Raw genomic sequence first — 22,142 nt, 5'->3', positions numbered from 1 at the left:
ACAAAGCAACTGTTTGTAGCTTTCTCTCCCCCACTTAAGGGCAACCCCATCTCTAAAGCTGGAATTGCAAGGTGGATTGTAAAATGTATACAAATAATCTATCAAAAAGCAAAATGTACATTAACAGTTCCTTCCTAGAGCGCACTCCACACGCAAACTAGGAGCCTCCATGGCTTTCTTAGGGAACATTCCCCTAGAAGACATCTGCAAGGCAGCAACATGGTCTACAACACACACCTTCACTAAACACTACTGTGTTGATGTGCAAGCCAAGCGGCAAGCTGCAGTAGGCCAAGCTGTCCTAAAAACTCTTTCAAACTACTGCAACGGATACAGGTGACCACCGCTAGACACTGCTGCACAATCGATGCAAAGTGTAGAATCTGCAGCTCATATGCCTCGAACGGAAAATGCTACTTACCAGTATGCATCTGTTCTTGGCATGTAGAGCTGCAGAGTTCTACACGCCCTCTTGCCTCCCCTGGACCTGTATCTGTTCCAGTTTCATCTTAATTAGATATACACATGGACATCCCTTCTTTATTTCTACTAACTCCATCATTTCCCATCATGGCGAAAAACAATCTAAGGATGAAGCCGATGCCCATGCACACTATGCGCCCTAGATGCAGCGGACACAGCTTCTCCTGCTATCAACACTAGCATACTGTTAAGGAGACATGCTTGGTTTTGAATCTCTGGTTTTAAGCAGGAGGTACAATCCGCCATACTTAATCAGCCTTTTGATAAAGAGCATCTTTTTTCGGGCAAACAGTAGATACTTCTTTAGAAAAGATGAAGAAAGACACCGAAACTGCAAAATCCATTTGAGCCCTATAATTACCTTCTAGCAGGGGTTCCTTTCGTCGCTAATTTTTTCAGGGGTGGCTCAAAAATACTGTCAGCAGAAAATCCGTCCTCCTCGCACAAGGGGAACAACCAATCTAACTCCCAGAGGCTATTTTCGAGGCGGTTACAGAGGAAATAATAACAAGGGAAGAGGCAGAGGTAACTCCACCCGCATTTCCCCTGCCAATAAACAGTGACTTCCCTCCACTACCCACGATTATTCCACTCCTGTCGGGGGGATGTCTCTCACAGGTCCTACCTGTCTGGCATTCTAGCATCTCAGACAAGTGGGTAATACAAAGTATCCAACATGGTTATTGTCTGGAACTTACCAGCACTCCACCAACAATCCTTCCGAGAGAGCGTGCAATGTCATCAGAACATCTCACCCCGTTAAAACAAGAGGTCCTATCTCTATGCTTCTCAAACATGCAATAGAACCGGTCCCATTACGTCATCAAGGACGGGAGTGTACTCCCTATACTTTTTGATTCTAAACAAAGACGGCTCCCTCAGGACCATACTGGACCTCAGACCACTAACCCTCTACATTCAATCGGACCACTTCCACATGATCACCCTTTCAACAGGTGCTTCCATTGCTTCAGCAAGGCGACTTTCTTTCCACTCTAGATTTAAAGGACGCTTACTTCCATATTCCCATTTACCCAGCCCACAAGAAATATCTCCGGTTTGGCGTGGATGGACAATATTAACAAATGAAAGTCCTCCTATTCCGGGTAACTACAGTACCAAGAGTCTATACCAAATGTCTAGCTGTATTCGCAACTCATTTAAGAAGACCACACATTCACGTCTTCCTTTACTTAGACGACTGGCTAATAAAAGCCAAGTTGCAACACAGCTACATGCACCACACTCACAAAACAGTTCAGCTGCTTCGCGACTTGGGATTCACTGTCAACCTCACCAAGTCTCATCTTCAAACCTCTAACACGCAAGCGTACCTGGGAGCCACAATAGACACTTGTAAAGCTCTAGCATACCCCAACCCAGTCAGAATATGCAACATACAAACTCTAATATCACAATTTCAGCCGCAGCACTCACTTCCAGCCCGTGTTTATGCAGTTGATCGGAATAATGGCGTCATGCATTCTAATTGTTCCATACTCCAAATGCTTCCCCTACAGGAATGTTTAGCACGTCAGTGAAACCAGGCTCAGGATCAGTTTACCGATCTGGTGTTGGTGGATGGCCGCACTTGTATTGTATTGTATTTATTATTTATAACGCGCAACTGTCACCCTACGGGTATCCTGGCGCCAACAGAAAATAGTCAGATGGAAACAACAATACACTGGCTGTCATGTCATACAAAAAAACACCCGCCTGGACTGTTAGATGGACTCAAGAAGAATCAAACTTTGACGAACAGCCATGTTTTCAGGCTCTTTCTGAACCCCAACAAGGTGTCCATTTGCCTGCTATTCTGGGGGAGCTCGTTCCACAGCCTAGATGCAGAAGTGGAGAAAGCACTGCCTCCCATCCTCGATCTCCTAATCCTGGTAGTTGCTGCCAGACCCAGGCTAGAGGAGCGCAGGGACCTTGTAGGCTTATACCAGGAGAGCCTTTCCTGTAAGGGAATAGGTCCCATGTTGTGCAGGGCTCTATACACAATACATAGGGACTTAAAAGCGACTCTGCTCCCGATTGGCAGCCAATGTAAATTTCTAAGCGCCAACGTAGTGGAAGAACTACGAGGTCTATTGAGAGCCAGCTTAGCCGCTATGGACTGGACCCTCTGGAGCCCCTGTAGGATGTATGAGGGGGCCCCTAGATATAGAGAGTTACAATAGTCCAGTCTGGCCATGATCACACTCCTGACCACTAGCGGTCTAGACTCATCGGGCAAAAGGGGCAAAATCTGTCGGAGTGCTTTCAGCAATCCAAAACAGACACTGATGGTTTTATTGGTCTGGGAGGTCATTTGGAGCTCCGCATCAAACAGTACCCGTAAATTACGCACGGTCTTCACTGGGATGCAAGGATCAGCTCCTGGCGCAAGTCTGATCTCGCAAGAAGGTTGGTGACTCAGTTTGGCTGACGAACAATAAACCACCTCCGTCTTCCCTTCGTTAAATTGGAGGGAGTTTATTTTCAGCCACCTGGAGACCCTACTCATGCAGTCCTGAAAGGTCTCCATGGTCACTGCCTGTCTACCTTCTAGGGAGAACACCAATTGGGTGTCATCGGCGTAGCTTATCAAATCAATTCCATAGGATTTGATCATGGGGATCAGAGGCTGCAAATAAAGATTAAAAAGAATAGGGCTGATCGAGGAGCCCTGAGGAACTCCATGACAGACCTTGGACTTGGAAGATGAGAAGGGTGCTAAGGTCACCACCTGTTGTCTGTCTGTTAGGTAAGACTGTATCCACCTCAGGGCCTTGCCCTTCACGTCCAGTTTTTCCATTCTACTTAACAGAACCGCATGGCTAACCGTATCGAATACGGCCGACATATCCAACAGCACCAGGACTGAGGAATTGCCATTGTCGGCTCGCATTCGAAGGGTGTCCACCATGGTTGCCAATGCAGTTTCTGTTCCGTGGCCTGGGCGGAAGCCAAATTGGTCCCTGTCCAATAAGCCATTGTCTTCCAGATATCCTGACAGGGACTTACTGAGCACCTTTTCCACTATTTTTATCGGGTAGGGCAGGAGGGATATGGGCCTGAAGTGCGCCGGAATAGTAGGGTCCAGCGAAGGCTTTTTAAGCAGGGGGGTAACCACTGCTTGCTTCCATGTTTCCGGCACTATGCCTTCCTCGAGGGATTGGCGACAGATCCGATGCATCCAAGGAAACAGCTCTCAGCACTTATCGCTCTCAGCAGTGGGGGAATACACAAAACCTTCTTAAAGGGCGGCCATTCATCGACCCGGTTCCACAGATAATTCTCACAGCAGATGCATCCCTCACTTTTTTGGGGAGCTCATCTTTAAAAACATTCCATTCAGGGCATGTGTACTCTACAACAAAAACAACTCCACATAAACCATCTGGAGCTACCAGCAATCTTTCTATCATTGAAAGCTTTTCAGGTACATCAAGAAGGCAAAGCTGTCCTAGTTCGTTCAGACCACATAACAGCAATGTACTACATACAAAAACAGGGGGGAGAGACACTCTACAGCTTTCACATCTAGCTCAAAGCATATGGAGAGGGGCCATACCTCAAAGAATATATCTCCTTGCAGAACATCCCCCAGGACTAAATCAAATTGCAGATCTACTCTGTCGTCAAAGACAACAGATCCACGAATGGGAACTACACCCTCAAGTTGGTCTCCCATTTTTTCAAATGTGGGTCTATCCAGACATAGATCTGTTTGCCACACACCTCAACACAAACACCGTAAACTTCGCGTCCAGGTATCCACACCCATTATCCAAAGGCAATGCGCTATGGATCAATTGGTCAGGGATATTTTCTTACGCTTTTCCACCTCTCCCGCTAATTCCATTACTGGTTCAGAAGCTCAAGCAACATTCTTTCACAATGATCCTAGTTGCTCCCACATGTGCTCGACAGTCCTGGTTCACAACCCTGTTGGAACTATCCGTAGTTCCTCATCAAAAACGACACCTCTCCCCAAGCTTCTCACTCAGAACCATGGAGAGATAAGGCATCCAGATCCCAGTTAACTCAACCTTGCGATCTGGCACCTGAAATCAGAGAGTGGCTACCTTAATCTCCCGCCAGACTACATGAAGTTCATTAAAGAGGCTAGACTCCCTCCTACAAGAGCATGCTATGCAGCAAAATGGAAACGATTTGTAATTTATTGTAATAATCACATCAATCCGCTTGATGCTTCAATTCAAAACATAATTTGCTATCTGTTATTCCTACAGCCGGCTAACTTAGCATATACATCAATAAGACTGCCTCTTGCTGCAAAAGCGGCTCACCTACAAAACAGACAGCACTTGTCCTTGTTTCGTGTACCTGCTATCAAAGCCTTAACGGAAGGACTCAAGAGAATCATTCCTCCAAGACTTCCACCTTCTCCTGTGTGGAATCTTAATATCGTCCTTACAAGACTCATGGGCCCACCATTTGAGCCGTTGCACAAATGTGAATTACTATTTCTGACTTGGAAGGAAGCCTTCCTCATAGCCATCACATCTCTTAGGAGAGTTGGTGAGCTACAGGCACTAACCATACAAGAACCATTTTTACAAATTCACCAAAATAAAGTTGTTCTTAGGACTAACCCCAAATTTGTACCCAAAGTCGTTTCAGCCTTTCATCCCAACCAGTCTGTTGAGTTACCCATGTTTTTTCCTCAACCAGACTCAGTGGCAGACGTGCTCTTCACACATTAGATGTTAAGAGAGCATTACTTTATTACATTGAAAGAACTAAATCTTTTAGGAAAATCAAACCACTCTTTGTTACTTTTTCACCACCCCATAAAGGCATATATCAAAAGCAGGAATTGCACGGTGGATAATTAAGTGCATACAAATATGTTACATTAAAGCTAAACACACATTAACAATTCCCCCTAGAGCACACTCTACACGCAAATCAGACACTTCCATGGCATTCTTAGAGACATACCCTTAGATGATATTTGCAAAGCTGCAACATGGTCTACACCACACATATTCACAAAACACTATTGTGTAGATGTGTTAGCGAGACAAGCTACTGTGGGCCAGGCTGTTTTAAGAACACTATTTCAGACCACTGCAAGAGATACCGGTTAGCCACCACTTGGGAGTAACTGCTGTAATTTCTGTGCTAAAGCATGTGATCTACAGCTCATATGTCTCGAACGGAAAATGCTACGTTCGAGGCGTATGAGCTGCAGATCACACACTATGCATAAATCACCATCTGGTGTTGGGCCTGGATGTTTGCACTTGTTTTTGTCTTGGAGAAGTCTTTGGAAGTCACGACATAGGTGACTCCTGCTTTGGATGATAGTGCGCATGGGCATCGGCTCCATCTTTAGATTGTTTTTTTCAGCCTTCGGGCTCGGATTTGTTTCTCGCACTCCAGTTCGGTGCCGTTAATGATACAACTTTCGACGCGCAATCCTTCACCCTTTCTATGGTATTGTTTTCGATCGCAAACCCTAGTCGTCTCGCATATCTCCAACGTCGAAGTCCTCGATTCCGATCGTTGACGAGGGCCTTCGGGCCTTCGGGCCTACCTGGGCCTTAGTATCTAGCTCATGGAAAGGACTCCATTAAAGAAGTGTCCTCGATGTGGGTTGAAGTTTCCCCACTGCATGAGGTGTGTAACCTATGCTTTTCACCGAAGCACAAGGCAAGAGACACTGTGCAGCTTGTGCCTCCTTCCGCTCCTAGAAGACCATTTGAGATCGTCAAGCTTGAAGAACAATGGCTCGCTCGTCGACCTCCATTCCCGACGAGAGGGCGTCAACATTCCAGAATGAGAGCGGGTTGAAGAACACAGCGCCTCCGAAGTGGAGGACTCCGACATCGAAGACCTCACTCCGGCGCAGCGGGTCGGAAGTAAGAACCCCGACCCCCTCCATACACCATCCAAAAAGGCTTCGATCACACCTTCACCTTCGGGCCCAGGTGCACACCGAAAGACTGCCTCCCATGCCCCGCCCTCGGGCTTGGCGAAGAAGCCTATTAAGCCTTCAGGCCACTCTGGATCGAGTCAGCCTGCTGTCGGAACGGAAACTCATTCACCGGCACCGAAAAAGAAAACGCCCTCCTCCTCCGCGCCGAACACTGACTCTACATCGAAGCACTCAGCACCGAAACCAACCACCGACCCTTCGACTCTGAAAAAACCATCGGAGCCGAGCAAGAAGCCGCTCCCTAAAGGTTTAGAACAACCTTCGGAGCTGAAAACTTCAGAACCGAAAAAATCTTCGGAACCCAAGAAAACGCTGGTTCCACATACAGAGACTGTTAAACCTCACAGTTCGAAGCCGAAAGACAAAACCGTGCCAGAGACTGTGCCCCGTAAGGCAGCCAAACCTAAAAGGTCGGCACCAAAAGACCAGCATCCATCACAAGAGCTTTTTAGGCCACATCCTAAACAAAAGACACTTTTATAAAAGATCCTAAAACTGGTCAGCTCATCCTCAGCTCAAAGAAGAGACCACTGGATACGCCCGCACCGTCTCCATCACCAAAGAGAATGGACATTGCCACTTCTCCACTTAGAATTCCTTCTCCATCACCACCTCCCCCACCACACCATTCTCCTACACCATCCCCCCCACCAAGGGACGATGATGATAGTTCAGATGACACAGGGGAGGGTGCAGGTGAAGAGCCACCAGGAGACATTATTCCACCTTCTTCACCTGACCCCTGGGAATATTACAACACTCCAGATGTCCCTAATGTCCAACAGGAGGATGTATAACCCTCTAGACCTTCACCTCCTGAGGACACAACAGGATTTAATCAGCTACTCTACAGAGCTGCACAATACCATGGGGTTAACTTAGACACAGACCCAGTGGAAGAGGATTTCCTAATGGACACTTGACACGTCACAAAGGACCACCTCTATCTTGCCTCTGCTAAAAGGGGTCATCAAGCATGCACCCGAGGTTTTTAAAGATCCTGTTGGGGCTAGAGTTATCAACCCCAGGATCGTAAAGAAATACAAAGCTGCCCCTGCAGACCCAGCTTATATTAAAGGCCCCCTACCCTAAGATTCATTAGTAGTCTCTAATGCTAGGAAAAGAGCCAAATCTCAGACATCAGGTGATGCTCCACCCTCTGATAAAGAGTCCAAACTCTTGAAGCTTCTGGCAAAAGAACAACGTCCCAGGCGGTGAAGGTCTAGAGGGTTATTCCAACACTCAAGCTTTGCTAGCCAGGTACGATAGGGCATATTATGATGAGTTAGAAACCCTATTACAGCACCTTCCAGACAAATATAAAAACAGGGCCAATGACCTTATACAAGAGGGAATAGTGATCACTAACACTTCCATTGGCTGTGCTCTCGACCCAGCAGACACCGCTTCTAGAGCAGTCAACACAAGTCTCCTTCTGCATAGACCTGCTTGGCTACGCATTTCTGGGTTTAAGCATGAAGTTCAAACTTCTATTCTAAACCAACCATTCGATCAGGAACACTTATTTGAACCTAACGTCGATTCATCTCCTGAAAAAATGAAAAAGGACACTGACACAGCCAAATCCATGGGAGCGCTGCAATCGCAAGCTCCCAGACGTTCCTTTCGTCGCTCCTTCTACAAGGGCACCTCCAGAGGCTACTCCTCTGAGAACCCCTCCACCTCTTACAAGGCTCCCACCCAGTCTACATTCACCAGAGGTTACCAGAGAGGCGGGTACAGAGGAAACAATAACAAAGGTAGAGGCAAGACTAATAATACCAGATCTGCCTCCACACCTACCCAATGACTTCCCTCCACTCCCCTCAGACCATTCCACTCCGGTCGGGGGAAGAATACAGCAATTCCTTCCTGTCTGGGACAACATTACCACAGGCTGGTGGGTGAGACAAATCGTTCAGTCAGGTTACTGTCTAGAACTTACCTGTACCCCCCACCATACCACCCAGACAGCGTCCAGTGCCATTAGAACATCTATCGATGCTCAAGCAGGAAGACATCTCACTCCTGCAGAAGGGTTCAATAGAATTAGTTCCACTGCATCAACAAAACACAGGAGTATACTCTCTGTATTTTCTCATTCCAAAAAAGGACGGCTCTCTGAGACCTACTCTAGACCTTGGACCCCTAAACCTGTACATACAATCAGACCATTTCCAGATGGTCACACTTACACAGTTTCTTCCTCTCCTTTCACAAGGCGACTTCCTTGCCACTCTAAATCTCAAGGACACCTACTTTCATATTCCCATTCATGCATCTCACAGGAGATACCTCAGGTGTTTAGTGGACGGACAACACTACCAATTCAAAGTACTTCCGTTCTGAGTCACCACAGCACCTCGAGTATTCACCAAGTGACTTGCGGTAGTTGCAGCTCATCTCACAAGACAAGACATTCATGTTTTCCAATATCTAGACGACTGGCTAATAAAAGCCAGCTCATACAGTCAGTGTGTACATCACAATCACGCTACTATTCAACTACTTACCAACTTAGGGTTCTCAGTAAATCACGCAAAGTCTCATCTGCAACCGTCCTACATACAACACTACCTAGGTGTCACTATAGACACCTCAAAAGCACTAGCTTTCCCAGTCCAGCCAGTATAGCAAGCATGCAAACCCGAATAATCAGATTTCAGCCTCAACACTCTCTTTCAGCTTGAGTGTTCATGCAGCTCAAAGGGATGATGGCCTCTTGCATATTCATAGTGCCTCACGCAAGTCTCCAGATGTATCCTCTACAAGAGTGCCTGGCACGACAATGGAACCAGGCTCAAGGTCAGCTAACAGATCTGGTGTTGGTAGACGGTCACACTCATCGCTCTCTGCAGTGGTGGAACATCAAAAACCTTTCCAAAGGGCGACCGTTCATAGAGCCAGTTCCACAGATAGTCATCACTGCGGACGCATCGCTCTCCGGCTGGGGAGCTCATCTACTGCATCACATCATCCAGAACATGTGAAATTTCTCCACATCAACCATCTGGAGTTATTAGCCATATTCCTAACCCTAAAAGCATTCCAAAAACAAATATCAAGCAAAGATGTCCTAGTCCGAACAGACAACATGACAGCAATGTATTACATACAAAAGCAAGGCGGGACACACTCCCTACAACTCTCCCAACTAGCACAAAATATATGGAGATGGGCGATTCCCCAGAACCTTTTTCTCCTAGCACATGTTCCGGGAGTCCAGAAAAATATAGCAGATCTGTTAAGTCGTCAAACGCAACAGATTCACGAGTGGGAACTTCATCTGCAAGTTCATCAACCGTTTTTCCACATGTGGGGACAACCAGACATGGACCTCTTCACCATACACGAAAATGCCTATTGCCCAAGCTTTGCCATCAGATATCCACACCCATTGTCCAAAGGCAGTGCGATATGGATGAATTGGTCAGGCAGATTTGCTTACGCTTTTCCGCCTCTCCCACTGATCCCGCTGGTTGTGCGCAAACTGCAGCAACTCTCACTGACTCTTATCCTAGTTACTCCAACATGGGCCAGACAGCCGTGGTACACAATATTGCTGGAACTATCAGTACTCCCGCACCAAAAACGACAACTCTCCCCACGCCTCTTAACCCAGCACCGTGGAGAGATCAGACACCCAGCACAGCACAACCTAGCCATCTGGCTCCTGAGGTCTTAGAGTTTGGTTACCTTAACCTTCACCCTGACTGTATGAACGTTATCAAAGAAGCTAGACGCCCCACCACTAGAGCCTGCTACGCAGCTAAGTGGAAAAGATTGGTCATATACTGTAACAACGATACCAATCCATTAGATGTGTCTATTCAACACATCATATGTTCTCTATTAAATCTTCATAGGTCTAGCCTAGCATACACATCTACTAGGTTACACCTCGCTGCCATTGCAGCCTACTTACAAAATAGGTAACATTTATCGTTATTCAGAGTACCTGCCATCAAAGCATTTATGGAAGGTGTCAAAAGAGTAATTCCTCCCAGGGTACCATCCTCACCTGTATGGAATTTAAATTTTGGTCTCACAAGACTCATGGGGCTCCCCCATTCGAACTGCTACATAAATGTGAGTTACAATTTCTTACCTGGAAAGTCGCTTTCCTTGTAGCCATTACTTCCCTTAGAAGATTTAGTGAGATACAAGCACTCACTATTCAAGAACCATTTTTACAACTCCATCATAACAAAGTGGTTCTGAAAACCAATCCAAATTCCTTCCTAAGGTTATTTCTCCCTTTCGTCTCAATCAGTCTGTGGAATTGCCAGTTTTCTTCTCGCAACCACACAGTCGCAGAAAGAGCTCTACATACACTTGATGTAAAAAGAGCACTCCTTTATTACATTGAAAGAACAAAACCCTTTCGTAAAACAAAACAACTTTTTGTATCTTTCTCACCACCACATAAAGGCAACCCCGTATCCAAATCCGGATTTGCAAGCTGGATTGTCAAATGTATACAAATTTATCACAAAGCAAAATGCACATTATCTGTTCCTTCTAAAGCCCACTCTACCCCCAAGATAGGGGCTTCAATGGCATTCTTATGGAACATTCCCTTAGATGACATCTGCAGAGCAGCTGTATTGTATTGTATTGTATTGTTATTTATATAGCGCGGTTGCTGCCCAATGGGCGTCCAAGCGCTGAGCATGAAGACAGAACTGGGAGTAACGGAAAATTAGGTTTACGTGGACCTAGCAAACAGGTAGGTTTTCAATTGTTTGCGAAACGAGAGTAAGTTTGAATTAGTCCGGAGTTGTAGTGGGAGTGAGTTCCACATCCTAGAGGTGTTTAAGGAGAACAGCCTTCCTCCGGTCCTGGCTCTCCTTACTCTGGGTACTACGGCCAGGAAGGCCTCCGCGGACCGGAGGTTTCTGTTAGGATGATATTGGGTAACTAGCTTGCTAATGATAGCTGGACCTGACTTCCAGAAGGCCCGGTGGGCAATGCATAGAGCCTTAAATGCCACTCTCTGTCTCACTGGGAGCCAGTGTAGGCTGTTCAATGCGGGTTTGGCAGACTGCATCCGAGAAATCTGTAGCAGGGTGCGGGCTGCACAGTTCTGCACCACTTGTAGCTTTCGCAGGGTCGTCTCGGGGGCTCCAACATACAGGGTGTGACTTCCAAAGACTTCTCCAAGACAAAAACAAGTGCAAACATCCAGGCCCAACACCAGATGGCGATCTATGCATAGTGTGTAAATCTGCAGCTCTACGTGCCAAGAACAGATGCATACTGGTAAGTAACATTTTCCTTACATTACATTTTCATTTACATTTACATTACATTTTCCTTACCCAGCATGCATCAGAGCAGTAGAGTCATATAGAGCAGTAGAGTCATATGCACCCACCCGCCACCCCGGGTACCTTTATCGGCTGCAGCATTATCTTATTTAGATATTCTATACATGGACATCTCTTTCTACTCTTACTAACTCCCATCATCACCCTTAAGGCAAAACAATCTGGGGACGAAGTTGATGCCATGCGCACCATCACCGAAAGGAGTCACCGCCTTCCTCGTGACTGCAAAAACTTCTTCAAACAAAGTGCAAACATCCGGACCCAACACCAGATGGTGATCTGTGCTAAAGCATATGACTCTACAGCTCTATTTGCCAAGAACAGATGCATACTAAGTAAGAAGCATTTTCCTTTCTACCATCCCAGGTTCGTGAATCCTCACTCAATCTCCCATGGGTAAAAAGGCACTTCCACTTGCTTCTAACATCAAACCTTTCTGATGGAGACTTCTGACTGATGATTCCTCGCCTCATGAATATTCCGCAGATGTCAGACTGAATACAGAAAACCCAAAAGCAGTGCTCCTGCATCCGGATAGGTGGTGTTGTGTGGCTCCACCTTGACGTTGTTATGCTCCAGAAGTGACGACTGAGCCATATATAGGTGTCAATCATACACACTGATGTCAGTGTCTTTAGTAGGCTTGGCTGAGGCCTGAAATGCAGAGCCCCTCAGCAAATTGGTATGACTATTGTGCAAATCTCTAGGCTGGGTTTTTTTCTCAGATGGAAAAGAGTCTATTCCACAAAACGGGAAGATGGGAGGGTGGCGAGGAATTTTATATTACATAGAGTATCCACAAGAAAGAGCATTACCAAAGTTAAGTAACTTGTCCTTCTGGTGTATAGTACTGGCTGGTCTAAACGTACATACTGCTCACTTACAGAAGATCTGGCATGATTGCCAACAAAAATACGTTTTTTGGGTATTTTTAAAATGCACATTTCCCAAATAAGTCGATCTGATGTTGGAGAAGTGAGAGTGCAAAATGAAGCAAGTCGTTTCTGGCACAGACTGCTAAGTTGGACAAGAACCTCAAGAATATCCAGATCAGTAAAGCAAATAGCCAACTTCAAGGACCGTTCTGAATTGGAAGTTATCTAAAAGAGAATATATATGAAATGGATGAGTTCCAAGCTTTACATATCTGATATAAAAATAATTAGCCTCACTTTAGTGTTTTTCTGGTTCTAGAAATTATCTGTTTAAAACAATTGGCAGATTGAAACATATATTGTGACTGTGATAAATTAAGGATATCTGAAAGAAAGCTGAGGCGTCACTTATGTAGAGTGTAATGGCAGATGCATAAGTATTTTGTCCAGGCTCTTGTCCTGGTAGGAAGTCAATGTAGAAATGGAAACAAATTAAGCCGCTTTGTTTTGGATCGACTACAGGCGATGGACCAAATAATTTGAAAGGCCCAAAATACAGTGAGGTGCAATAACCCAATCTAGAACATATTATGGCTTGAATTTCCGAAAAATGTTTTTGTTTGTGCAAACACAGTATGTCTAGCAGAAGGAAACGGGGAGTAGCGGTTGTCAATTTGTGGAGCATAAGTAAGCTTGTCATTAAGCATTACTTCCAGGTTGTGACCAACTTTAACTGAGTGGAAAATGCCCCAAATCAGCCAGAAGTTATAACAGCAAGGTAGGTCGCTTCAAGCACTTTAGAAAAAGATTTACTCTGTACAAGGAGATTTGAATTCTCATAGTTGGGATGGTACATGGCCTATGAAATCGAGGAAGTTAAACTCTGAGCAAAGGCTCAGGCTAATGACCTTCCACCAAATAGATCAGTCTTTGAATAGAGAAACTTGGAAAGGGGTTTGTGCAGGCTAGTATTCCAGTATAAGCATATGTTCGAGGCATATGAGCTACAGATTACACACTGTGCATAGATGGCCACCTAGTGTTGGGCCTAGATGTTTGCAGTTTGTTTTTGTTGTAGAAAGTCTTTGGAAGTCACAGGATAGGTGACTCCTCCTTTGGATCATACTGTGCATGGGCATCGGCTCCATCCCCAGATTGTTTTTTTCCGCCACCGGGCTCGGATGTGTTTCCAGCGCTCCGTGTTGAAACCGATTTCCTTTGGCGCGCAATCTTCACCAGCTTCGACAGCATTGTTTCGAACGCGTTTCCAGTCGACGCTACTCTTCTACTCCGAAGTCTTCGATTCCGGTCGTCGATGAAGGCCTTCGGGCCTACCTAGGCCTCAACTTCAAGCTCATGGAAAGGACGCCATTTAAAAAGTGTCCTCAATGTGGGTCGAAGTTTCCCCACACAGACCTACATGAGGTGTCTAACATTTGCCTCTCACCGGAGCACGAGGCCAAAGACTGTTCCGCTTGTGCCTCTTTCCGCTCCAAGAAGACGATCCGGGACTGAAGAGCTAGGAGAACAATGGCTCGTTGATCAGCTCCGATTCCAGATGACATCTTCCAAGAGGGCGTCGATGTCCCAGAACAACAGCATGGCGTCGACAGCAACTCATGAGGCCGAAGATTCCGAAGTCGAGCACAAAGGGTCATAAGTAAGACCGTCGACCTAGACCCTTCCTTGACACATTCAAATAAGGCTTTGGTCACGCCCTCGGGCTCGGGTGCACACCGAGACACTGTTTCCAATGCCCCGCCTTCAAGCTTGGCTAAGAAGCCCACTAAGCCCTCGGGCCTGAGTCTGCCTGCCCACGGTGCCGGCGCTCACCTACCGGCACCGAAAAAGACATCATCGACCACCTCCACGTTGGCATCGAAACGGCGCCGAAGCCTAGTCTTAGCTCCTCGGCACTGAAACCACACTCAGACTCAAGCAAACCTGCTTCGGAGTCGAAAAAATCGTCAGATCCGAAAAACCCACCGGAGCTGAGAAAATCATTGGAGCCGAAAAAGACTCATATTTCCCCGACTAAAGACACTGCCAAACAAACTTCAAAGCTAAAAGAAGCTCACAGCTCGGTGCCGAAAAAGCCCTCCGCACCAAAGGATCTGCCTCCCTCAGAGGACTTATTTCATCCAGACCCTGCACAAAACACTCTGGTTAAGGATCCAACCACTGGTCAACTAACTCTTAGTTCCATAAAACGACCACTGGACACACCTACACCTGCACCTCATCCAAAGAAGGAGGACATGGCTACCTCTTCTCTAAGGATTCCTTCTCCTCCTCCTCTCTCTCTCCTCCACATATACCATCACCGCCTCCTCTCCTACCACAGCACTCCCCTACACTTTCTCCCATACCAGATGACAACAGGGATGATATCCCTGATGACACAGGGGGTGGTGCAGATAGTGAGCCACCAGATCAGTGTATTCCACCGGGCTCACCTGACCCTTGGGATGATCATAATACCCCAGACGTCCCTCAAGACAACATATATCCCTCTAGGCCTTCCCCGCCAGAAGACACTATGGGATTTAATCAGCTAGTACACAGGGCTGCACAATACCATGGGGTTGACCTACATACTGACCCTGTAGAAGACTTCCTAATGGATACCTTTGATAATGCACAAAGGTCCTCGTCAATTTTACCCATGCCTAAGGGAGTTATTAAGCATGCTCCAGAAGTCTTCAAAGACCCAGTTAGAACTCGGGTCATCAACCCACGAATAGAGAAAAAATATAAAGCTGCCCCTTCAGATCCAGCATATATTAAAGGCCTAGCACCATTAGATTCTCTTGTGGTCTCTAATGCACACAAAAGAGCAACATCAGGTGAAGCTCCCCCACTGGATAAAGAGTCTAAGCTCCTTGACGCATCCCGTAAAAGAACTGCGTCTCAGGCAGCGAACATGTGGCTTATTGCCAATACACAGGCATTATTGGCAAGATACGACAGGGCACATTACGATGATCACTAATGCAGCACCTTCCCGATAAGTATAAAAACAGGGCAAATTAGCTTATCCAAGAAGGGAAAAATATCACAAACAACTCTATTCGTTGTGCATTAGATGCAGCAAAGACTGCCTCCAGAGCAATTCATACCAGTGTTCTGTTGCGTACACACGCATGGCTACGCATTTCAGGGTTCAAACCTGAAGTCCAAAGTGCCATACTTAACCAGCCCTTTGATGAGCAACACTTATTCGGACCTAATGTAGACGTATCCCTTGAAAAGATGAAAAAGGATACTGATACAGCCAAATCTATGTGAGCCTTGCAGTCGCAGGTTCCCAGACGCTCATTTCGCCGCTTATCTTACAGGGGCACCACCAGGGGATACTCTTCAGACACACACTATACTTCTTACAAAGCCCCCCCCCCACAATCCACCTATAGTAGGGGCTACCAAATAGGTGGTTACAGAGGTAACAACAATAAGGGCAGAGGTAAAAACAACTCCCTCTCTGCCTTCACCCCTGCCCAATGACTTCCCTCCTCTTCCCCTGCCCCATGACTTCCCTCCCCTTCGCCTGCCCCATTCCACTCCTGTCGGGGGAAGGACACAACAATACCTGCCAGCCTGGAAAGACATCACATCAGACAGGTGGGTGCTACAAATAATTCAGTCAGGTTACTGTCTCGAACTAACACCTATCCCCCCCCCTCCACCCTCCCCCCAAACATACCACCCAAACAGCGTCCAATGTCACAAGAACATTTGATACTGCTCAGACAAGAAGTGGTATCCCTCCTGCAGAAAAATGCAATTGAAATTGTTCCACTGCATCAGCAAAACAAAGGAGTATACTCCCTGTATTTCTTAATTCCAAAGAAGGACGGATCTCTGAGGCCTATTCTAGACCTGAGACCCCTAAACCTATACATACAATCAGACCACTTTCATATGGTCACACTCCAGCAGGTCCTTCCACTCCTTTTACAAAACGACGTCCTTGTCACTATAGATCTCAAGGACGCCTACTTCCACATTCCTATCTACACAGCGCACAGAAAATATCTCAGATTTGTACTAGACAGTCAGCACTACCAATTTAAAGTACTCCCATTCCGAGTCAGAACAGCACCAAGGGTGTTTACCAAATGCTAGCGGTAGTAGCCGCACATTTAAGAAGACAGCATATTCACGTCTTCCCAAATATAGACGACTGGCTCATAAAGGCCAGCTCTTACAGCCAGTGTGTACAACACACTCACGCCACAATTCAACTACTCCACGACTTGGGATTCACAGTAAATCACACCAAGTCACATCTGCAACCGTCCCATGTACAACAATATCTCGGAGCTACAATAAACACCGAATTAGCACTAGCCTTTCCCTCTCCAGCCAGGATAAATGCACAAACTCTCCTATCAAAATTCAAACCGCAACACTCTCTTCCAACTCGAGTGTTCATGTAGCTCATAGGAATGATGGCATCTTGCATATTCATAGTACCTCACGCAAGACTACAAATGCGTCCACTTCAAGAGTGGTTAACGCGCCAATAGAACCAGGCTCACGGTCAATTAACAGACCTAGTGTTGGTAGACAGTCGGACTCATCGCTCTCTGCAATGGTGGAGCAACAAAAACCTTTCAAAAGGCCGACCGTTTCTAGAGCCAGTTGCTCAAATAGTCATAACAGCAGATACATCGCTCTCCGGCTGGGGAGCTCACCTACTGCATCACGCCTTGTAAGGCATTTGGACACCACAACAAAAGTCACTCCACATCAACCATCTGGAGTTATTATCTGTATTTCTAGCCCTAAAAGCATTCCAAAAGCAAGTATCACACAAAGCTGTCTTAGTCCACACAGACAATATGACAGCCATGTACTACATAAACAAGCAAGGAGGAACACACTCTCTACAGCTCTCTGTTAGCGCAGCAGATCTGGAGATGGGCTATACCACTAAAGAACTTTCTCTTAGCCCAACATGTTCCAGGAGTACAAAACACTATAGCAGATCTGCTAAGTCGACAAACACAGCAGATCCATGAATGGGAACTTCATCCACAAGTTCTTCAACCATTCTTTCAACTGTGGGAACAACCTCAGATTGATCTCTTCGCTACCCACGAAAACGCAAAATTCCCAAGCTTTGCGGCCAGATATCCACACCCGCTGTCCAAAGGCAATGCGATATGGATGAACTGGTCCGGAAGATTTGCGTACGCTTTTCTGCCTCTCCCACTACTTCCGTTAGTGGTACGCAAACTACAGCAACATTCCCTAAGACTCATTCTAGTTGCTCCAACTTGGTTCAGACAACCGTGGTACACCACGCTGCTGCAACTTTCTGTGGTACCACACCAAAAACTAGGCCTATCTCCACGCTTATTAACGCAAAACCATGGAGAGATCAGACACCTGGACCCAGCTCAGCTCAATCTAGTGATCTGGCTCGTGAAGTCATAGTTTGGTTACCTTAACCTCCCTCCAAACTGTATGAACGTTATTAAAGAAGCTAGACGTCTCACCACTAGAGCATGTTATGCAGCTAAGTGGAAACGGTTTGTAATATACTGTCAAAATAACCACATCAATCCTTTAGATGTGTCTATTCTACACATCATAGGATACCTATTACATCTTTCAAAGTGTAATTTAGCGTACACGTCTATCAGACTGCATCTTGCTGCCATTGCAGCATACTTAAAAAATAGACATCTATCTCTTTTTAGAGTGCCTGCCATAAAGGCTTTTATGGAAGGACTCAAGAGAAAAATTCCTCCCAGAACACCACCTTCACCGGTGTGGAACTTAAGCATTGTTCTCACACGGTTAATGGGACTTCCCTTTGAACCGTTACATAAATGTGAATTGCAATTCCTAACTTGGAAAGTAGCTTTCCTAGTAGCTATTACTTCTCTCAGAAGAGTTAGTGAACTACAAGCATTCACCATTCAAATACACTTTCTACAAATGCACCATAATATAGTGGTTCTTCGTACTAATCCTAAATTCCTTCCAAAAGTCATTGGACCCTTACATCTAAATCAGTCTGTTGAGCTGACAGTTTTTTTCTCGCAGCCACGAACAGTCGCAGAAAGAGCTCTTCACACCTTAGATGTCAAAAGAGCACTGCTTTACTACATTGAAAGGACAGAAACTTTTCGTAAAACTAAACAACTTTTTGGGTCTTTTTCACCACCACATAAAGGTAACCCCATATCAAATTCTGGAATAGCTAGGTGGATTGTCAAATGCATACAAATCTGTTACCACAAAGCTAAACGTACGTTATCTATTCCTCCTGAAGCCCATTCTACAAGGAAAATAGGGGCTTCAATGGCATTTTTAGGGAACATTCCCCTAGACAACATATGCAAAGCAGCGACATGGTCTACACCGCACACATTCACAAAACACTGTTGTGCAAACTAAACAACAAGCTACTGTGGGCCAAGCTGTACTAAAAACTCTGTTTCAAACCACTGCAACAGATACTGGTGGTCGCCGCTAAAGGTGGGTACTGCTATACAATCTATGCACAGTGTGTAATCTGCAGCTCATATGCCTCGAACGGCAAATGCTACTTACCAGTATGCATCTGTTCTTGGTATGTAGAGCTGCAGAGTTACACACGCCCACCCGCCTCCCCGGCTACCTATCTGTTCCAGTATTAACGTATTTAGATACAAATTACATGGACATCATTACTTTTCTTGTAAAACTCCATCACTTCCCTAATGGTGAAAAACAATCTGGGGATGGAGCTGATGCCCATGCGCAGTATAATCCAAAGGAGGAGTCACCTATCCTGTGACTTCCAAAGACTTTCTACAACAAAAACAAACTGCAAACATCCGGGTCCAACACTAGGTAGCCATCTATGCACAGTCTGTAACTCTGCAGCTCTACATGCCAACAACAGATGCATAGTGGTAAGTAGCATTTTCCTTCTTACAGAAAGCAACCTCAAAACTGCTGTCCAAGCCCTCATACTTTTGCATCTGGATGGTGGATACTTACTCCATGGACTCCCAGCCTCCACACTGGCGCACCCATTAGGTGCATCGTAGATACTTCAACATGTCTCATCAGGGCCCAACGAAATATGATCACATCACCCTGATCCTGATAGAACTCCATTGTCTTCCCTTGCCGGCACTCATCTTCACAATCAGCTTCATAATTTATAAAGCTATTGTTTCCGAGTATCCAGAATCTGGAACAACATCCCCGTGTCCATCAGGAACATCCCAACGCTGCTCCAATTTAGGAAAGAGTTGAAGATTCACCTCTTTAAAGAACACTACATCACAATGCATTAATCGTCCCAAACCCAACTATATTTCCTCTTACTCGTTGACTTTATGCATATCTTTGACCATGTATAGCTCTTCTTTGCCTTTTGGGCAGGTTCACACAATAGAAATACTTTATGAATACATACGTACATAAGCAGCCTCCCTGAAAGAAAGGGGCCATTTGATGCAGCATGCACAAAGGTTCCAGATAGACCCCACCATTCACCAGACGCACACAAAGCAAACACACCACACATCATAGAGGTGTGGTGCAACGGCAAGGGCAGCTGACTTCGGAGCACAGGGTTCACGGTTCGATCCCCGGCTCCGGCGCAGCTCAGCACCATTTGACTCTGGGCAATAGCTCACTTAATTTCCACAACAGCCCCCAGCGCCTTGAGGACCCGTAAGTGTGAGTAGTTCGCGCTTTACAAATACGGATCTATATTTACATTTGTGTCCCACAGATGCTAAAAGCATGGGACCATGAAGACTCCACAGCTCGTTAGCTGGGGTGAAGCTGTAGGAATTCTCATCTCAGGGGTACAGCTTAAAATTGTAAAAATCCTTCCTTGTACTGCAGTTGTGCTGCCAAGCACTGCACAGTCAGCTTGAGGCCGCAGTAGCAACCCTTACGCAATATGGGGGTGCGCTTTCGTTCTACCCAGTTTTCAGAGAACTTCTCTGACACACAGTGAAGAAATAAAATGGAACACCTCCTTGGGGCTCATGATTGTCTGTTTCCCTGGTGGAAATATACAAGCAAGCCAGAAAAATGCCTATGGCAGGACGAAATTCTCCTGTTCTTGTATTTTACCCCAACACTTAACTAAGGCCAGTACAGTACTATTAAGAAATGAGAAGCAAAGACTTTGACATTTTTCTACAGTGTATTAAATATGCATTTACAAGTAGCATATTAACCACTTGATAAATTGAATGGCAGGTGTTCAAGTTGTCAATCAAAAATTCCTTTGTTGACTTTTTAAAAAACTTTTTTTTAAATTGAGTATTTTTTGTATCCTTTTCCAGTTAAAGTGGAGCCTATTCCTGCCATTAGTCATGCAACTTTGGGAGCAGCTAACCGCATCATACAAACATCTCAGGCCACACCACTACAGACTGTCACAATAGTACAGCAGGCCCCTCTAGGGCAGCACCAGCTACCTATCAAAGCGGTAACGCAGAACGGAACTCATGTGGTACCCATCACTACAGCAATGCATGGACAAGTCGCCTCCGGTAAGAACCAGCCAAATTAATCTTTTTTTCACAGTCATGTTCAGGACACTACAATTCCTGTTGCTTTACATTGAATGATTAAACACTATAGTCTTTTTAAAATATGATTTACATTCACAACTATGCATTAGTAATTAAAACATTCTGTTTCAAATAAGTAAATAAATGCAAATGCTGATTTACACAGTTGGGGGCTCAGACTTAAAGGTGATGTGCAATACAACTGTCTGCTCGTATGAAAGCGAAGACCTATTGAGCACAGTATCAATTTTGGGCGTTTGCATCATGCAAGTGCAGGTTATTTAAGTCTACCGGATGTACTTTGTGTTTAAGGTGGAAAAATAGTCTTCCAAAACAAATTATTCATTGTTGTTAGTAGGGTAGTGAATGTAATGATCTGTGTTTCGGGATTGTTGCATTTTGATTTTAGAATCCAAAATACTGATCTGGGGACTCATTCCTCCTTTTTAACTTTTTTTATTCATACAGCTAACCTTACTTGCGCTTCACACAAAGCTCTTACGCAATGTTGTTGTTTCTTATGGGCTTTGACTTTAAAAATAAGAGTTCAAAGTTTAACTTCATTTAAAATATTTTAAGACATCTATTCTGTTTCACTGTCTTGACTGTGCTAATGTGCTTTTTAAATAACCAAATCATCTGGTCTTGCAGTTTGCTAATAATTTAACACTTCCCTTGAATGTAATGTATCACAGTTTTGCAGGTTCATCGCCTACTTCATATAGTAGCTCTTTGGTGCAGAACTTTTCTGTTGAGGGCTTTCACACAGTCTCCTTGGGAGGCCTGTGGACATACTTGGGCCCAACGAGGAAGCATTGTATGGAATGAATGATGGGGTTTCCTTGCAGATCAGGTCCATACCGAGAGTAGGTCTGGAAACCTGCTGCTCAAACACAGGTGTAGTTGATATGTTTGTGTCTCTCTGGGGTATATCACAGTGTGGGTGCAGGTTTTCTAA

The 22,142-nt window shown here is 45.4% G+C and overlaps 1 protein-coding gene across 2 annotated transcripts in view; it reads left to right on the top strand.

The window, feature by feature from the left end:
• Window positions 1-22,142, top strand: part of FOXK2 (forkhead box K2) — a 389,544-nt gene that overhangs the window by 327,218 nt on the left and 40,184 nt on the right. For both annotated transcript variants that reach the window (XM_078654718.1, XM_078654719.1), the window contains exon 8: window positions 20,954-21,163. In XM_078654718.1, coding sequence (XP_078510844.1) covers window positions 20,954-21,163 — 210 coding nt within the window. The remainder of the gene's footprint in view (window positions 1-20,953; window positions 21,164-22,142) is intronic.

This window comes from Lissotriton helveticus, chromosome 7 (genome assembly GCF_964261635.1).
Source record: "Lissotriton helveticus chromosome 7, aLisHel1.1, whole genome shotgun sequence".
In the NCBI taxonomy this organism is placed as follows: Eukaryota; Metazoa; Chordata; class Amphibia; order Caudata; family Salamandridae; genus Lissotriton; species Lissotriton helveticus.
Note: the sequence above shows the minus strand (reverse complement) of the source record. Positions and strands in the feature narration are given on the sequence as shown.